At 48.5% G+C, this 18023-nt stretch overlaps 1 protein-coding gene across 3 annotated transcripts in view; it reads left to right on the forward strand.

Moving 5' to 3' along the window:
- The window catches only part of Map3k4 (mitogen-activated protein kinase kinase kinase 4), an 88337-nt gene that overhangs the window by 52042 nt on the left and 18272 nt on the right, over positions 1-18023 (forward strand). For all 3 annotated transcript variants that reach the window (XM_021186229.1, XM_021186230.1, XM_029471203.1), the window contains 12 exons: positions 337-579; positions 3413-3559; positions 4207-4364; positions 6774-6890; positions 7975-8074; positions 8162-8245; positions 9441-9707; positions 10467-10616; positions 15340-15501; positions 15923-16056; positions 16809-16887; positions 17570-17636. In XM_021186229.1, the coding sequence (XP_021041888.1) occupies positions 337-579; positions 3413-3559; positions 4207-4364; positions 6774-6890; positions 7975-8074; positions 8162-8245; positions 9441-9707; positions 10467-10616; positions 15340-15501; positions 15923-16056; positions 16809-16887; positions 17570-17636 (1708 nt within the window). The remainder of the gene's footprint in view (positions 1-336; positions 580-3412; positions 3560-4206; positions 4365-6773; positions 6891-7974; positions 8075-8161; positions 8246-9440; positions 9708-10466; positions 10617-15339; positions 15502-15922; positions 16057-16808; positions 16888-17569; positions 17637-18023) is intronic.

Consider the following 18023-nt stretch of genomic DNA (forward strand, 5'->3'; position numbering starts at 1 on the left):
GTCTTCTGCAACATCAGGAAGTGTGACTCTTGAGTGGATGCAAGGTTGGCTGAACTCTGATTTTTATTCTCACATAGAAGTAATAGGAGTTTTGTAATCTCTTTTCTTGTAATTTTAGCAACTCCTTGGTTTCTGCATCCTTAGTTGTAGATAGCACTATGTGTAACGTGTCATTGGGACTGGGGGCTCTGTGCACATGTAGAATTGATGGCCATCCTTTTCATTTTAGAACGAGAATTTTGTAGATATGTCAGCAGGTTGTAGCAACACTTATAAGTACAGCTTCAGGCCAGGTCCTGCGCATGGCTTTAATCCTGTCCTGAACTTTTGCCGCAGTTCTCTGACTTTCCAGGTCCCATGTGGGGCTCGGATTATGTGCAGTTGTCGGGAACACCTCCTTCCTCAGAGCAGAAGTGCAGCGCTGTGTCCTGGGAAGAACTGAGAGCCATGGACCTGCCTTCCTTTGAGCCCGCCTTCCTGGTGCTCTGTCGGGTCCTGCTGAACGTGATCCACGAGTGCCTGAAGCTGCGGCTGGAACAGAGGCCTGCCGGGGAGCCTTCCCTCTTGAGTATCAAACAGGTTTGTGTCTAACACTCTAGACAGGCAGTTGTGGCTGCATTACTCCTGCCTGCCTTCTCACCATTTTCTCCCTTAGTTACTGCAAACAGTGAAAAGAATGTGTCTTAGTGTTTATTTTTACTACTCTTTTAGGGGGCCATCTAGAATGTTCTTCACCTGTAGTCCCCAAAGATAAGAGTGTGTTTCAGCTTCTTTACCATTCACTTGTTGCCAAGAAGTATGAAAACAAGTGGTTGGTCACATGAGTCTGTCAGCCCGCTCTGTGATCCTGATGACTGGCAACACAGTTCCCTTTTTAAAAAGGTACTTATTTTTGTGATGCTAGAGGTCAAAGCTGGGGACTTGTACATGCTGGATGGCAGGTGACATGTCACTCACTGAGCGTCATCTCCAACATTCAGGATCCTTCATTAAAGACAGTTGAAGTTCATTATTCTGTTGGAGGTGTGTGTAGGTAGGGAAATGCCTTAGAGTACGCCAGGAGAGGTTTTGGATTTCTTGCTTGCTTAAGCAGCTGCACAAATTCAGCAGTAGGGTCCACGTTTCCTACTGAGGCGTCAGTTTCGGGTGAGGTCTTCATTACATGGAGCGGCATTTCAGGGGCAACTGGAAGCAGTTTCGGTGAGCAGTGAATGCTAAGGGGCTCCTTTCAGGCTCTGCTGCTAATAAGTCAGCATGAACTAACTGTATACAGTAAAGCCATTCGGAGCCTCACTCTGCCTGCCGGAGCATAAAGAGCCACGTAGCTCTGCACATCCCAGGTCACACAGCAGGTCCACATAGGACATGCCTTTGCTTGTTTGGTCAAGTGTAGACTGTGGTGACTAATGAGGTTGTTTGGGAGCAGGCTTGCTGTCACTTGCCACTGCAGTGACACTCTGTACCAGCCAGACTGTTCCCACATTAGCCTCACTGCCTCCCTTCACACAGCTCACGTTTGTCTTCTGGTTCACCTGGCTGCAGCTCTGCCTTGTTCTCTGTGCTGCAGCGGGTAGCTGAGCTTGCTGGTCAGATATATCTCCATTCCTCATCAGATACAACCCTGTGAGACAGGGTGGAGTCAACCTCACCAATGGGACTGCTGTAAAATAGAAGTTTACGTTAAAGCACTACAAACAGTGACCAACAGGACTAGGATTGTTGTGCTGTTTCAGAGAAAAAAGAGAATAGAAATTTTCTGTTACAAAAATTCAAGGGTCAGTAGTAAATACCTAAATGGCATTTAACAGAGAAAAGTAGGCGCAGACACTTTTAGAAGGTTTGGCGTGTAGCTATAGTTTTTATATCATGAATAATTATTTGAGAAACATTTAAGAGCTTTTATCTACAAAAGCAATCTTATTCCTTGTCTTAGACAAATTGAAAAACATAGAACATGACAGGAATTAGTCCCGTTTTCCCTGCATTATGATGAGCACAGAGCATGGTCTTTCCATCCAGTTGTGCTACCTGCACACATGCACTTCCTGTGCATATAGACAAGAGAGGGCACTGGGGTTTGTAATGTGTGTGTACATGCACACGCAGGTAATTCTATAAAGACTCTATCAAAGCAAGACTTTAAATGGCTGCCGTGTTCCACAGGGGTCAGTGTATTCACACACACTTGTAGGGGAGTGTAGGTGTATCCCTGGTTCGTTCTCGGGTGCAAGTGTAGTAGTAAATAGTGAGGCTAAGAGCCACAGGCTTTATTTCCTAGCCCCTGTCCTGGAACTGCACTTGTGGCTGCAGTCTTTGAAACAGAGTGCCACTGTGTAGCCCTCCTTCCAGTGTGACTGTATAGCCCTGCCCTCCAGTGTGACTGTGTAGGTCTGCCCTCCAGTGTGACAGTGTAGGCCTGCCCTCCAGTGTGACTGTATAGCCCTGCCCTCCAGTGTGACTGTATAGCCCTGCCCTCCAGTGGGACTGTATAGCCCTGCCCTCCAGTGTAACAGTGTAGGCCTGCCCTCCAGTGTGACTGTATAGCCCTGCCCTCCAGTGTGACTGTATAGCCCTGCCCTCCAGTGGGGCTGTATAGGCCTACCCTCCAGTGTAACAGTGTAGGCCTGCCCTCCAGTGTGACTGTATAGCCCTGCCCTCCAGTGTGACTGTATAGCCCTGCCCTCCAGTGGAGCTGTATGGGCCTGCCCTCCAGTGTAACAGTGTAGGCCTGCCCTCCAGTGTAACAGTGTAGGCCTGCCCTCCAGTGTAACAGTGTAGGCCTGCCCTCCAGGCCCTGGCCTGTGGTTGGAGAGCACTGTATCTCAGATCTGATTTTGGGAGGGGCTTCTGGGGTTGCTTCATCTCAGCTTTCCTCCTTGGCACTTCACCTGCCACACAGGAATATTGCAGGTTTGCCGTCCTTCTGTTTTCCTTGAGTTCTATCTATTTTCATCAAATTAAGGTTAGAGTTGGCTTGGTTCGTGACTTTTGGTAGTAGATGAAGCCACACACAGTAGGTAACTACATTACATTACTCAGAAGCCATCATTTCCAGTGATCTGTTATTTAAATCTTGGTTTGGGTTAAAATTCCTATTTCATGAGATATTTTTCCTCTTCTACCTCTTGTCTTATGCATTGGTGAAAGTAGCCTTTAATAAGTGAAATTCAGCTCCATATGAATGGATTTGCAGGGTGCACCTGGTGGAGCTGTGGCTGCTCTGTGAAGTTTCACCATGTTACAGATGGCTGAACTGTTGTTCAGGACAAGCTTCTCAGGAGTCAGAAACAATTTCAAGTTCCTCAGAGGCAGGACCCTCTGGGGCTTCTGGGGCTAATTTGTGAGGTCTGGCAGCCTGTGTGACCAGGACATGCGGGTGACGGCTGTGTCGATGGCGTGTGCTCTTTTGCAGCTAGTGCGAGAGTGTAAAGAGGTTCTAAAGGGCGGGCTCCTGATGAAGCAGTATTACCAGTTCATGCTGCAGGAGGTCCTGGGCGGACTGGAGAAGACCGACTGCAACATGGATGCCTTTGAGGAGGACCTGCAGAAGATGCTGATGGTGAGGGGGGCAGAAGATCCTGATGGTGGGGGGGATGGGGCAGAAGATGCTGATGGTGGGGGGGATGGGGCAGAAGATGCTGATGGGGGGGCTTTCTTGGTCTATATGCTGTTAAGCATCACACACTCCTAACTGAGGGAGGAGTCAGTGGGGATTTAGGAATACTAAAGCTGTTGTAGCGTGTGTCGTGGAGATGGTCTCCATATTCTGATCCTATCTCATAATAAGTCTAGAAAAATTCATGTCACAAACCGGGACATCAGGAAGGGCTGGCAGGACGTGTGCTAACAGCTCTCTCGAGCTAAAATAAGTAACCAAACCAAATAAAATATTAGCATCCCAGAGGAGCCCTACCTGTCCCTGTTCATGATGAAAGTTTTCATGTGCTTGCTTTTATTTTACACTGTTACACTTTCCTATATTTTGTGATAATTTCAGTTACTCCACAGGAATCGGGAAGGTTTTGAACGTGTTGTTGCTGAAGACTCACACAGCAGCAGGCCGTGGTGTGGTCTGGTTTCCCAGCATGTCATGCTTCGCACAGTCGCTCCTCTCTCTCACCCTTCTGGTTTATATTGTATGGTAACAGGTCAAGTTATAAGTTGCTGGATTCTCTGAAACATGTCATTTTATGGTTTTGTTTTTAGGTGTATTTTGATTACATGAGAAGCTGGATCCAAATGCTACAGCAGTTACCTCAGGCCTCCCATAGCTTAAAAAACCTGCTAGAAGAGGAATGGAATTTCACCAAAGAAATAACCCATTATATCCGTGGCGGAGAAGCGCAGGCTGGAAAGCTTTTCTGGTAGGAACCTTGTGCTTGAACACCTTCCTTCTCGCCCTCCCGGATTCCTCAACTCCCAAGTACACATCTGAGTGTCAGGTAGTGTCTGTGAGCAGAGGGTCTCACCTGGGTGGATTTGCCCTCTAAGGGGCATCCACAGTATTTGGAGACATTCTTTATCACATTGGATAGCTAGTGCTGCCTAGCTCCCAGGCAGTAGATGGCAGAGGCCTGGGGCTCCATTGCAAGCACAGGGCAGCAAAAAATGGCCAGCTCCAAAGGTGGGGCTTGAGCCTGGGATCCGTATGAGTCAGGAGACGCAGGTCCTGTGAGAGCAGAGTAGACTGGTGTACTTGAACTTGGTGGGATGCCCAGAACATTTCACTGAGAGCGGTTTGGGAATGTCATGTGTCTCTTTATAAGCCTCTTACTTATATGAAGGATTAGGAACGGAACTCGGGATGCTTGAGGAAGGAACAGTCCCTGTCAGCTTATTCCAGGGAAGTGAGCATCCCGTTGGATCAGGCCTGCGGAAGATGCTGGCAGGTTCCCTGAGTTCTGACCCTGATGCAGGCTGAGGCCTGTAGGCCCAGCGCCCCGTGCTGCTGTGCTGGTGCTGCTGCTGCTGCTGCTTCTCCTCCTCCTCCTTCTCCTCCTGTTCCTTCTCCTCCTCCTCCCCCTTTCCCCTTTCTATGAGTTGTGTGTACTGGCCCAGCTGCGCATCCTTCCTGTGAGGTGCGCACTGGCCCAGCTGAGTATGACTAACTGTGCTCCGGGACTTTGGCAGTCTCTGTCCTCTCTTGGTGTCAGAATTTTATGTCTACCATTTTTTGGTGTCTCAGAAGCCTCTGTCCTTTCCTGCAGGGACCTCAGTTCTTAGGCTGCATCTTCATCTTAGTGGGTGGTGAGCTCACTGGCTTCCCAGTCCTTCAGGTTGCGGTCCAGGTGATGTCCCTTGTGTTTTCTACCTCCAGCTTTAGAGGCTCATGTCAGCCTGTGTCCTGTTGTTCAGGCGAACTGTGACCTCGCTTCCTTCAGTTGCCGTTTGTGTCTTTGTCTCTATGTGTCTTTCAAATTCCTAAAGCAGTCTCTGGGCTTTGCCTTTATATCCCTGGAACAGCTCCGAGGGCTTTACTGCTGCCCTCCCTGGACTGCCACCCCTGGCCCAGCTCAGGTCGGAACCAACCCAACTCTTCTATGGTCATGGCTCCTAAGCTTTGCTTTCAGCCGCACCCCACCCCCCTCCACCGCTCCGGGCATCGGGGCGGCGTACAGTCAGCCACACTGCGCAGCCCCAGCAGCCCCCTTTGTGCTCATGAGTGGGCACATGGCACCTGCTGCCCCACGTGGACCACATTCCCACACTCCCCGACTTCCTGCAGACCTTTGCCCAAGTGTTACCTTACTGTCGCATTTAGAAGTTCCTACTCAGAAGTACTTCAGATCCATTCTTGTTTCTTTCCATGCAGCAGAGGGCTTTGTCCACTGTGCTCACTGTTGCTTCTGTAGAACAGGAGCCAGGCTTTTAAATAAATACATCTTGGTGCATTATATGATATCCTGAAAGCCCTTTTCTCATCAAGTCTCCTTTCCATTCAGGTATTTTAAAGCCCACCTGCTTTGATGGTCATGTGATTAAACTAATTTATATCAAATCCAGGCCCTCCAGAGCTCAGTCCGACCTTTGCTTCTGAGTCTCTTGTCAGGTGTTGCAGCCTGATGAGCACCTGTGTTTCCCTTTCCAGACAAGCCTTGTGCTTGACACGGTTTCACTCCTTCATTAAGTTCCTTGTCGTTCCTAGACTCCCCTCCGCTCCCCTTTGGATAATCCTGCTAACACTCAGCCTCTGCTTGGGGCTGGGGTGGGAGGAGCTTTCTGTCCGGGAGAGACCTCGCCGCCCTGTTTCTTTCCCATCTGATGACGGGCGTGTACTCACCCGCTCTCTCACCAGGTCATCACTGCCTTTCCTTGAACATCATGGAGGTCAGTAGTGCTAGTGAAGGGTTGCCACCAGGACTCACCCTGTTCTGCATGCTTGGGCGTTCATTAACACTAGTGTGTAAGCAGTCTGACCATTGAGAAAGTTCAGGTAGGGAGAGTTGGTCTTCACCAGCTGTAAGAGAGACCTGGAGAGAAAGTTTGGAAAGAGCTCTGCTTCAGTTTCTGCTGCTTTTCCATCGCGCCATTTGGTTTGTTGCAGGCATTTTATGCCATCTTGAACATTTAAGCGATACCTTTGTATAATCAATGGCTCCTACACACAACTTACCACCAGGTTTATAGTCAGTGCTGTGTATTAGACCAAAGGTGGGCTAGGCTATCGTCTAAGAGGTCTGTGTTTGCTCCTCAGTCATGTGCTAAGGGAAAACTCCCATTGTGTCTGTTGCAGCAATAGCTGATTCTCCTTCTGCTTTGCTGTTTGTCCCCAGTGACATCGCAGGGATGCTGCTGAAATCCACGGGGAGCTTTCTGGAATCCGGCCTGCAGGAGAGCTGTGCTGAGCTGTGGACCAGCGCCGACGACAACGGTGCTGCCGACGAGCTAAGGTTGGCATCACACCGGCTTTCTGCCATTTCTTACCTCTGGAATCTGGATGGTGATGGACGGGATTGTCAGTGGTCTTTATGTGAGAACTTCTTCACAGGCAAACAGACTTTAACATGATTAAAACAGTGGATATTAGCTGAATATGGCTGTAACAACACTGTGCCCCATGTTTCCTGGAGTATCTTTTTAGTGCTACATTTTTGTTCTTCAAATCCCTGTAGCAGCTTAAGCTGCCTTTTAACGCCATTTGGCACATTTCTGTTGTTGGCACTTGGCATATCCCTTCTGCTGAACATTAGGGTAACTACACGGGCGAGCCTTGCCTCATCTGCTGAATTCTCTCCAGGGTCGTGCTGGTTCGTGATACTGAACCACTGAAACTGTATTCCCTCCTTCCCTCTCTTCCTCTCTTTGTCTCTGCCTGTCTGTCTGTCTGCCTGTCTCTGTCTCTGTCTGTCTCTCTCTCTCTCTCTGTATATGTGTACCTGGGTATGTATGGGGCAGGAGTGGACCCTGTAGCTTTAAGTTGTAACTGAAAAGTCACGAAGAGGATCGAAGAGTAGAAGTGCACTAGGCAGCAGTGCTTTGGATCCCCACTCACCTGCCAGAGATGGAGCTCACAGTTCTCTCTGTGGAAGGGCATGGGTGCTCCACTAGACCTAGTCCATGGTGTCCTGCCCCTGCTGTCAGCTGTGGTGGCAGCGCTGTGTCCCCCAAGTCAGCATGCACCTCAGGATGGTATTAGGGGGTAGTCAGAGTCACCAAACGGTTTCCATTTCTTTTCAGTTATTATGAGCTTTTAAACTCTTGAGAATATGCCATCCATGTTAGATAATTAAACATGCTGTTACTTGAGGGGTATTTGATGTCCCCTACTATACTGAAAGTACTCAAGTACTTAGTACAACAGTCTGAGAATCAGTTGGCGGCGTATTTGGGCACATTCTCAGTAACTTCTTGTCCCCCTGATGAAGTCCAAGGGCGCTGTTTGCGCTGTGCTTTGAGATTTACTACCTGTCTGTTACTCACTGCTCTTGTCCCCGAGGGCCCCCAGTGTGAACTAACTGAACTTCACCCCGGCAGGAGATCTGTCATCGAGATCAGCCGAGCACTCAAGGAGCTCTTCCACGAAGCCAGGGAAAGAGCCTCCAAGGCCCTGGGCTTTGCTAAAATGCTGAGGAAGGTGAGTCTGCCACCCGAGCGCTGCTACCCTCCTCCCGGGTTCTGTCGTAAAGCTGATGCTAAGGAAGTTCCTGTTCTGTGATCCTAGGACCTAGAAATAGCAGCAGAGTTCGTGCTATCTGCATCAGCCCGAGAGCTCCTGGACGTTCTGAAAGCAAAGCAGTATGTTAAGGTGAGGCCCGTGCCGTCCTCAGAGTCCTTCGTCTCAGCTGCATTCCAAAGAGGCTACTGGTTCATAGCATTCAGAGTTAATATTCTGGGCTCTGGAGGCTGCACACTGACCCTCCCGGTTCACAGAGAAACACACTTCCTCATGCTTAACTTTCTTACAAACGCAGACAAAGAATCGCCCTCAACTTAGCTATGCGTTTTAAATACGTAAGGGCGGCGTATTTAAAACAGTGACTGTAATTATGACTATGAATGGGATTGCTGACTTTCGGTTTTAGTGTCTGCACTCAGGCCCTCCGCAGTCCACAGTGTGACTCTTTGGCGACAGTCATCCTGGTCACCATCAGTTATTTCTTGGACCTATCTCTGTCCTCTTCAAGTTGTTCGAGATTGATCACTTTGGGCCCTGCAGATGCCGTGTCATTGACAGTCGTATGCCAGCCTCGGAAGCCACCCGGGGAGGAAAGGGGTTTGCTTCCTTAATGCTTCCACATCACTGTTCATCACAGAGGAAGCCAGAGCCCAGGGATGACAAGACACACAATGGGCTGGTCCCTCTGTCATCTATCACTAATCAATAAAATGCCTTACAGGCTTGCCTACAGCCTGATCTTATGGAGGCATATACTAAATTGAGGTTCCCTCCTCTTCAGTGACTCTGGCCTATGACAAGTTGATATCAAACTGTTTAGCACACTGGGGATGTGTGACATAGGGGTGGCTGCTGTGGCCTGCATGCCTGCACCTCTGTCACGGCATCGTATTCCATGTTAAAGTGACCCCACCTCCTCGAACAGCCCAACAGTAGCATTAACAAGTTGTCCCAGACACACACACCCATGAAGAACCAGCTATTGCATGTGGGACAGTGACGTAGTGCTTAGAGAACCTTCAATGTTACTGCCCCCGGCTCCTCCCAGCCCCTCTCCCTTCTCCTCCAGCCTCACTCAGTTGAGCCACTTAGAGTTCAGCTTGTTGGAACTAATGCCTCCTCCCTCACATTCCTCTTCTTCCTTGAGCCTGCTTGTCTATCCACTCCTGCCCTGAAACCCCTAGACTGGCCCTGAATTCACTGGATAGCCCAGGTTGGCCTCCAACTCATGTCTTGTTAGTTCTAGGAATGCAGTCATGCCGTGTGCCCTGGCTACTTTTGATCACACATTTCCTCACTTAAGAATGCGTTGTTTCCTTTCCAGGTACAGATTCCTGGGTTAGAGAATTTGCACGTGTTTGTCCCCGACAGCCTCGCTGAGGAGAAGAAAATTATTTTGCAGCTACTCAATGCTGCCACAGGAAAGGACTGCTCAAAGGATCCAGACGACGTCTTCATGGATGCCTTCCTGCTCCTGACCAAGCATGGGGACCGAGCCCGTGACTCAGAAGATGGCTGGGGCACATGGGAAGCTCGGGCTGTCAAAATTGTGCCTCAGGTGGAGACTGTGGACACTCTGAGAAGCATGCAGGTGGGTGGGCCTCCCGCCGTCAGCCGGGATGGTCAGAATGCTTATGGGAAACGCTCTGGCAGCTTACAAGCATCACCCTCGCTGATCTGAAGAGTATGTTCCCTGAAAATAATCCTGTATGGGGCAGTAAAGCAGGTGTTCACACACATCCGGGGCTCTGCTGGACCAGCCGCTGGCTCCTCCCCAGCCATCTGTTCTTTCTCTTGCGCTCACAGTCAGAGATGCCCCCTCGATTGTTTAAGTCAGGAGTGTGGCAGCGGATGTAAACCTGTCCTCCCACCTCTCTGGCCAATCACCAGCTTGGCAGCCAGATACGCTCAGCACACGATCTGCCTGGTGCTCCCGGGCCCTGCCACAGTGCAGGCACCATTACCTTTCCTGGACAGTTGTGCTGCCTTCTCTGGGTTTCCCCTCCTTCCCTCCTCCAGTCCTCCAGTTAGGACTGTGGCTTGTTTGAAAGTGAGTGTGGCAACAGGCACTGCAGTAACTCTGTCTCTCAGCCATTCACACTGGGGAGCTCACCTCATCCCCGACTTTTCCATCTTTGTGGGCTGCTCCAACACTCTATCCATCTGTGCCCACGCTCTTTCCCAGTGGAGAGTGAGGCTCTTCTTCCTTAGAGCTTGCTGCCCTGGCCTGCGGGAGGTTATCCTAGCCAGGTGGCCATCTGTTGCACGGTAGACTTGAGGGTAGTGCTGTTTGGGGGTGGGAAAGCCGTCATGGGTCTGTTTAATGCCTTGGGTTTGGTTTTCTTTCCAGGTGGACAACCTTCTGCTGGTTGTCATGGAGTCTGCTCACCTCGTACTTCAGAGAAAAGCCTTCCAGCAGTCCATTGAGGGGCTGATGACTGTACGCCATGAGCAGACATCTAGCCAGCCCATCATCGCCAAAGGTTTACAGCAGCTCAAGGTACTGACCATGCCATCCTTGCCTCTAGATGGAAAGCTGTGGAAATGTCACATGGCGTGAGATGATGTCATTAGAAGGGTGTGAGTGCCCCCAGTTCTTCCTAGTATATACTTGTGCACATGTGTGAATGGGACATTCCCTTGGTGTTTTCTGAAGCTGTAGAACTGGGAAGGGTGGAGAGTGAGCCAGTCCGTGACTGTGTGGGTCTCGTGGCTGGTTGTTTACCAGAGTTGAGGTTGGGATCTAGGTCTCTTCTTCTGGTAAGTCTCTTTTACCCTTCGCAGTTTTCAGTATTTGCTACAGGTATTCTTTATCCACACTCCATAAGTGTTTATCCTACTGTTCAATATGCAGTGCAGCCAATATAACTGTAACAGGAAGAAATAACCAGTGTGGCAGACATGAGGGCCTCCCCTACCACAGTAGCCATAGCGTTGCATCTTTGTGTTCTCTGGTTTAAACTTCTGTGTCTGGTGCTGTCTCTTGGATCCTGCTTTTACCTGCTCTTTGCAGCAACCGTCACTCAAGCCTTCTTAGCTACAGAGCTGCGGCTTCTTAGAGACTCCCAGGAAATACAGGTCATTCAGTGAGCTTGCAGTTTTCTCCTGCCAATCCAGTTTATCTTACTTACTGATGAATCTCTTATAAATGGTTGCCCAGCCCTGGTACCAGGGCAAGGGACTATTGACCTCTGGTTCAAGCCAGAGTACTCTGGGGAGTGCAAGTTGTTGTACAATGTTGATTTTACTTGAGTTTGAAGGATCCTGGCTCAAGGGCATAGACTCACTCACCGAGAGGTCAGCACCTTCTAGTAGCATCTGGGAATTGGATTCTGGTATCGTAGCTCAGGCAAGTTTCAGAACAGGAAGAACAGGGACTAACAAAAGACACACTCAGCATTGATGTCCAAGGTTATAAGGTCTGACCAAGTATCACAGTCTGGTTTGATGTATATGTCAGAAAGAAGGAAATAATATAGAATATAGAGCTGGCAAAATAAGGTCAGTACAGACTGGTTTGTTGAGGAATACCTAATTTTATTTACTGAGCCTTGGGAGTTTGGAAGATTTTTGAAGAATACTTTGCAATGAAATGTGAGTGATACACTCCCAGTGTACAAGGGTGTGAGATGCGGGTGGGAAGCGGTGAGTGTGGAGGATGTGAGAGACAGGTGGGAAGGGGTTAGTGTGGAGGGAGTGAGATGGATGGGAAGGGGTGAATATGGAGGGAGGGAGATGAATGAGAAGGGATGAATGTGGAGGGAGTGAGAGACAGATGGGAAGGGGTTAGTGTGGAGGGAGTGAGATGGATGGGAAGGGGTGAATATGGAGGGAGGGAGATGAATGAGAAGGGATGAATGTGGAGGGAGTGAGAGACAGATGGGAAGGGGTTAGTGTGGAGGGAGTGAGATGGATGGGAAGGGGTGAATATGGAGGGAGGGAGATGAATGAGAAGGGATGAATGTGGAGGGAGTGAGAGACAGATGGGAAGGGGTTAGTGTGGAGCTAGCCTGATGCTGTCATAGAAGCACTGAGAGCCTTTACTCTGTTGATATTGGGGACAGTGATTCTTTGTTGTATGGCGTAGTGAGGTGTCTCCTGTTATATGAGGTGGTTGTGGGGTGTATTCTGTTGTATAGGATAGTGGTGGGGTGTATCCTGTTTTATAGGGTGGTGGTGGGCTGTCTTCTGTTACATGGGGTGGTAGTGGGTTGTCTCCTGTTATAGGTCATAGTGGTGGGGTATATCCTGTTATAAGGAGTGGTAGTGGGCTATTTCCTGTAATATCAGGTGGTGGTGGAGTGTTTCTTGCTGTATGGGGTGGTAGGGTGTCTTCTGTTGTTTGGGGTTGTAAGGGGATGCCTGGCACAGTCCTTGCCACCCGCGGAGACAAGAACGACACAGACACCAGGATGGGTTCACGCAGCTTCCTCTTTACTTACAGCTTACTCCACAGCTTTCTTCACTTAGGGCAAGGGCTATATTTATACAGTAGCAGCAACTGACCTCATCTCCCTCCACACCACCTCATCCAATCAGAATCACAGACGCTCCAGGCACGAGCTCAGGTCGGTCACAGATAGGCTGACAGATCCAGATCTAACTTGGCAAGCAGCTTATGCGTGCAGTTTCACTGCGCATGTTCAAGCAAGGCAGTAAGCATGTGGGTTTCACGGGGCCTGGCAATGGGCCAGGGTGCCATCTTGGCCCATGCGGCTGTACCCACTTCCTGCATCCCCCCCCTTTTTGTTTTATTAGTAGCTCTGGGATCTGCATCTGTCTTAGGTTGCCCCCATCTGTGCCACATCCTTACCTGTCATGGGAGTGAGGAACTCACTTTCACCATCCTGTCTTAGGTTGGTATGTGCACGTGAGGGTCTTACCCGTCATTGATTACTGATCCAGCATGTTGAGTCAACATTGGGGGGATGCTCCTGCTTCCAAGGCTGCCATAGCCTGCACTAAGGCTATGCTGCCTTGTGCTGCCTAAGGCTTTATCAGCCCTGTGCTGCCTTCGCATATGTGCCATCCACCAAAGCATTCCTCCACACACAACAGTCAGCAGGAGCGCTCAAAGGGCCATCTCTCCCCAATTTTTTAAGAATCCCACAGTTCCCTGGATGTTCTCCAGCCATTGCTTTGCAGTTGCAATCTCCACATGGGTGTTGTTTACGATGCTCGACAATTCCTTCATCTTTGTGTCGAGATCATGACTCCAATTTCTTAGCAGCATCTCACCAATTGCACGCGACAGATTTGCAGCTCTGGAAAAATTCTGATACTGAACAGAGGTTACACACATTCCTGACATATGAGTAATGCAGGAAGCAAATACTAACTGCTCCAACGACAGCTTGTGCAGATTGATAGGGAAATACATGAGCTTGGGGTTGATTTCCTTCAACATAAACTACTCCCACGCCGCCTTTGGATCCATCAGTAAATACATTAACAGCACCTGGGATTGGCTCAGTGCTGGTAATTCTGGGGTATATAGTAGGATTTCTCATGACAAACTGAAGCCAATTAGTGGAGGCAAGTACCTCAATCTGTTTCACATCAGGTTGTTTACCAAAAGCTCCTAGCCACACCTTTATAGGAGTATATGACGTGATTATAACAATTAGCTGGGCTACGCGAGACTCAACCCGAGTTACAGTAAAGGCAGCCTGGACCCCATAAGTCGAAACTGACTCCTTCAATCTTTGTACAACCTTCCAATCCAGGGGTTCATGATACCATTGCCCCTGTTGATCCTGAAATACTGGGAAGGCCCCCACAACAGTGGGCACATTTTTCCAAACTTCTGCATGAAGACTGCTTTCCCCTTTTGTCTCTTTCATCTTTATAGGGGGGAGGAGAAGGCAACGGAGGGGCTGATGGTTCGGGTGGCCTACCGTGCCTCAAACTCAAGCGGGACATCTGACCACAGACGTCACTGTCGCTATCAGTCCCGTCGCTGTCACTAGTAGACCCTTCAGAGCTAGATTCCTTCTTCTCTTTCTTAGTCTTTGGTTTGTTGTCTAAGCTGTTTAGGTTTTCGGCTGATAGCCTGAGAAGCAATCTCATTAGCCTCCTCAAGTGCTGCTGCTCTTTCCTCTGTTTCAGCATTGTACTTTTCACTGGCGTCCCTCAAGCACACCCTGACCAAGTTCCAGATGGCTAACATCCCTACAGGTAGAGGGTTCTTCATATCGGAAGCTTGGAGATCCCTTCCCAAACGCTCCCAGCACTGTTGATTAATATACCCATCCTCTAAAAACCATGGGGCTTCCTTGGAGAGGGTGTCCAGAAATCTGTCCACCATCTCTGCTTTCATGTTAATACCGCTTCTTTTAAGAAGCTGGGTCAACCCATTTTTACTTTCATTTTAGATGCAGTTGAACCCATGTTGCTGAAATTCCCTTCGTCTCTATTCCTGAGAACCTTGGTGCTCCACCCCCTTTTTTCCGGGAACCTGTCAGGCCTATGCTTTCTTTACTTACCGCTGCTTACCAGAATTTCCCATACGGGCCACCACTTGTTACAGTCTCCACTTGCCACAGAGACAAGAACGACACGGACACCAGGACGGGTTCACGCAGCTTCCTCTTTACTTACAGCTTACTCCACAGCTTTCTTCACTTAGGGCAAGGGCTATATTTATACAGTANCAGCAACTGACCTCATCTCNCTCCACACCACCTCATCCAATCAGAATCACACACGCTCCAGGCACGAGCTCAGGTCGGTCACAGATAGGCTGACAGATCTGCATCTAACTTGGCAAGCAGCTTATGCGTGCAGTTTCACTGCGCATGTTCAAGCAAGGCAGTAAGCATGTGGGTTTCACGGGGCCTGGCAATGGGCCAGGGCGCCATCTTGGCCCATGCAGCTGCACCTGCTTCCCTGCAGATGCCTCTTGTGTATTGTGGGATATTTGGCAGCATCCTTGGCCTCCACCCACCAGGTGGCAGTAGACCTTATCTTCTCCATTGATCTCTAGTGGTTAATGCTCAGAAGTGCTAGCGACATCAGCACCTAGTCAAAGAACAGAATGTAGTCACGTGCAGCAGGCACTTCCTGTGGCTTGTTTCCACTTGGTGTTCATCGTAAGATGATACAGACAGAGAACAGTGGAAATGGGATTTCTCTGTCCTGGTTTGATAAGAGTGTCTCGGTGGTGTCTGTCTGTTTGTGGCTTGTCTCTCTTGGGCTAATGATCATGGTCTGGGCCTCTTCAGAATGATGCCCTCGAGCTATGCAACAGAATCAGCGATGCCATCGACCGTGTGGACCACATGTTCACCCTGGAGTTCGATGCTGAGGTCGAGGAGTCTGAGTCGGCCACGCTGCAGCAGTACTACCGAGAAGCCATGATTCAGGGCTACAACTTTGGGTTTGAGGTAGGAACCACATGCGAGGGACCACCACACATCCCGGAATGGCTTTGTGGGTGACAGGAAGCACTGTGGAGTCTAGACAAAAAGCCTTAATTGTAACCAATTAAGTTACAAGTAGTTGGGAATGTTACCTTATATTGCTGTGGGGTCTCCAGAGTGTCAGTTTTCATTTAAAATTCAGACAGTTGCCCAGACTTTACCTCCCACTCACAGCCATCTTTCTACTGTATCTCAAAACTTTATTGAATAAAGTATTTACCGAGCTCTATTTTGTGACTATAATCTGGTTATCTAAAGTACACATGCTAATTAGATTTTGCCGTTCAGTTTTAGGAAAAGACATTTTAGTCAGGTACAGTGTTATTGTGTGTAGCTATTGCCAGAACGGTTTGTTAATTTTGATATATATGAAAACTTCTTACAGTATCATAAAGAAGTTGTTCGTTTGATGTCTGGGGAATTCAGGCAGAAGATAGGAGACAAATATATAAGCTTTGCCCAGAAGTGGATGAATTACGTGCTGACCAAATGTGAGAGCGGCAGAGGCACAAGACCCAGGTAACAGCGAGAAGCTGGCACTCTGGTCCTTATGTGGGCACATAGGGCTGCTTGGGCCTTGTTTCTGGGCGCCATGTGAAACATCCCTTCCAGCCCAGTGTCAGTCAGCACTTTCCAAATGGATGTATGTATATGTGACTCCTGGAACTAACCTTGGAGGGAAGACAATCTGTAATGTGTCCAAAATGGCATGTCCCCTAAGAGGGATCCGTGAGAGGGATGTGGAGATTGTCCCTGTAGCATGAAGTTGTCACTAAAGTGTGTGAGTGTGTGCGTGAAGACTGGCCAGGCATCCTGTAATCCAGATAAGCAGACACGGGGCACTTGGAAGTCACTTTCCGAGTCAGAGCACTGCAGACTGACTGCATGTTAAAATGACCAGCTCACACATGATACGTGTGCCCCACTAAATTCCCTCATGCTTCTTTTTGATGTTAGAATTGACTTTAAAAAGTCACCGTGAGCTCATTCTGCTCAGATGTTTATACAACCACCACCTTCCCCCACCCCCAAGAAACACCAAGAATTTGTAACATGTAATTTACATACCACATGGAGATCCTTGCATCTTTGCTTATGAGCAAGCGTCACTGTCTTATGGAGACTAGTCTGCTAAGTTGCTTTTATTTATGAAAATAAAATTTATAATATATTAATTATATGACATTTAACTTCTGTCCAACTTATGCTGGTATCTTCTGTCTCTTTAACTAATAGTATAGTAAACCTCCAACTATGTTTTCATATTACAGATGGGCCACCCAAGGATTTGATTTCCTGCAAGCCATTGAGCCTGCCTTTATCTCAGCTTTACCAGAAGATGACTTCTTGGTATGACAAACAACTCCAAGTGCTTTCTCAGTTAGACAAGAACCGAGTTGCTCAGCCACTCTCTCTCCTGGATAGTGTAATATTTATGGAGTCCTGGTTCCTCGGGACCTAGGCTGTGAGGATGATGACCCATTAAAATGCAGAGCTCTTAAATGCGGGCCGGTTGTCAGTGTTCTCTTACTGCAGCTTGTGCAGCTGGCTACCTGGTGTTCTCTCGGCCCTTAGACTTCTGACATAGATGCTAGTGTCTATTTTATAATGAAGCCAGTTCAAGTGCCCTTTAGGAGCTAACAGAGGACAAGATTGTTCCCCCTCGGTGTCCTCTATCAGTCAGAGCCACCGGCTGCCACCGTTCGCAGCAGTTGCTCCAGTTGGTGATGTCGTACAGGTTTAAATTCCCTCCTGTTGCCTTCTGGTCATGGAGACGCAACTTTACTTGTAGATGTCATTATTTTATGGGAATAGTCTGCTACGTTGCTTTTATTTATGAAAATAGAATTCATAATACATTACTAAGTGATATTTAACTTGTATCCAGTTTATGCTTGTATCTTTTGTCTTTTAAACTAAAAATATTTACTTAATGTCAAATGTTGCTTTCAAATACTGAGTCTAGTGTGCTGACTCTATAATTAAGAATTTACTTTCTTTTACCATCTTCCAATTTTTCTTTGGTTTATAGAGTTTGCAAGCCCTGATGAATGAGTGCATCGGGCACGTCATAGGAAAGCCACACAGCCCTGTCACAGGTTTGTACCTTGGTGAGACCAGCACTTGCTGGTTTTAATGAGCCAATTAAAATTGCATACAAGATAGTTTTCTTTTTCAGGGTGTTCAGAAAGTGACAGAGATGAGGTTTGTGCAGGAAATTCCATGGTCATTATTCTACACCATATAGGAAGATTAAAATGACAGCACAAGGTGCAGCTTTACGTTCATTTGAGCTGGTTTCCGTTTTCCTGGTGTTAACACTGCAGCCTGCTCTCCTCGTTAATATTTTTGTGTATGGAGCAAATGGGGAAGGGTTCCCCATGTTCTCACTTGCCTCATAAAGAGGGAGGACTCCCCTGGTCCTCCCGTGTCTCATGAAGAGGGAGGACTCCCCTGGTCCTCCCGTGTCTCATGAAGAGGGAGGG

The sequence above is a fragment of the Mus caroli genome, chromosome 17 (genome assembly GCF_900094665.2).
Source record: "Mus caroli chromosome 17, CAROLI_EIJ_v1.1, whole genome shotgun sequence".
Lineage (NCBI taxonomy): Eukaryota > Metazoa > Chordata > Mammalia > Rodentia > Muridae > Mus > Mus caroli.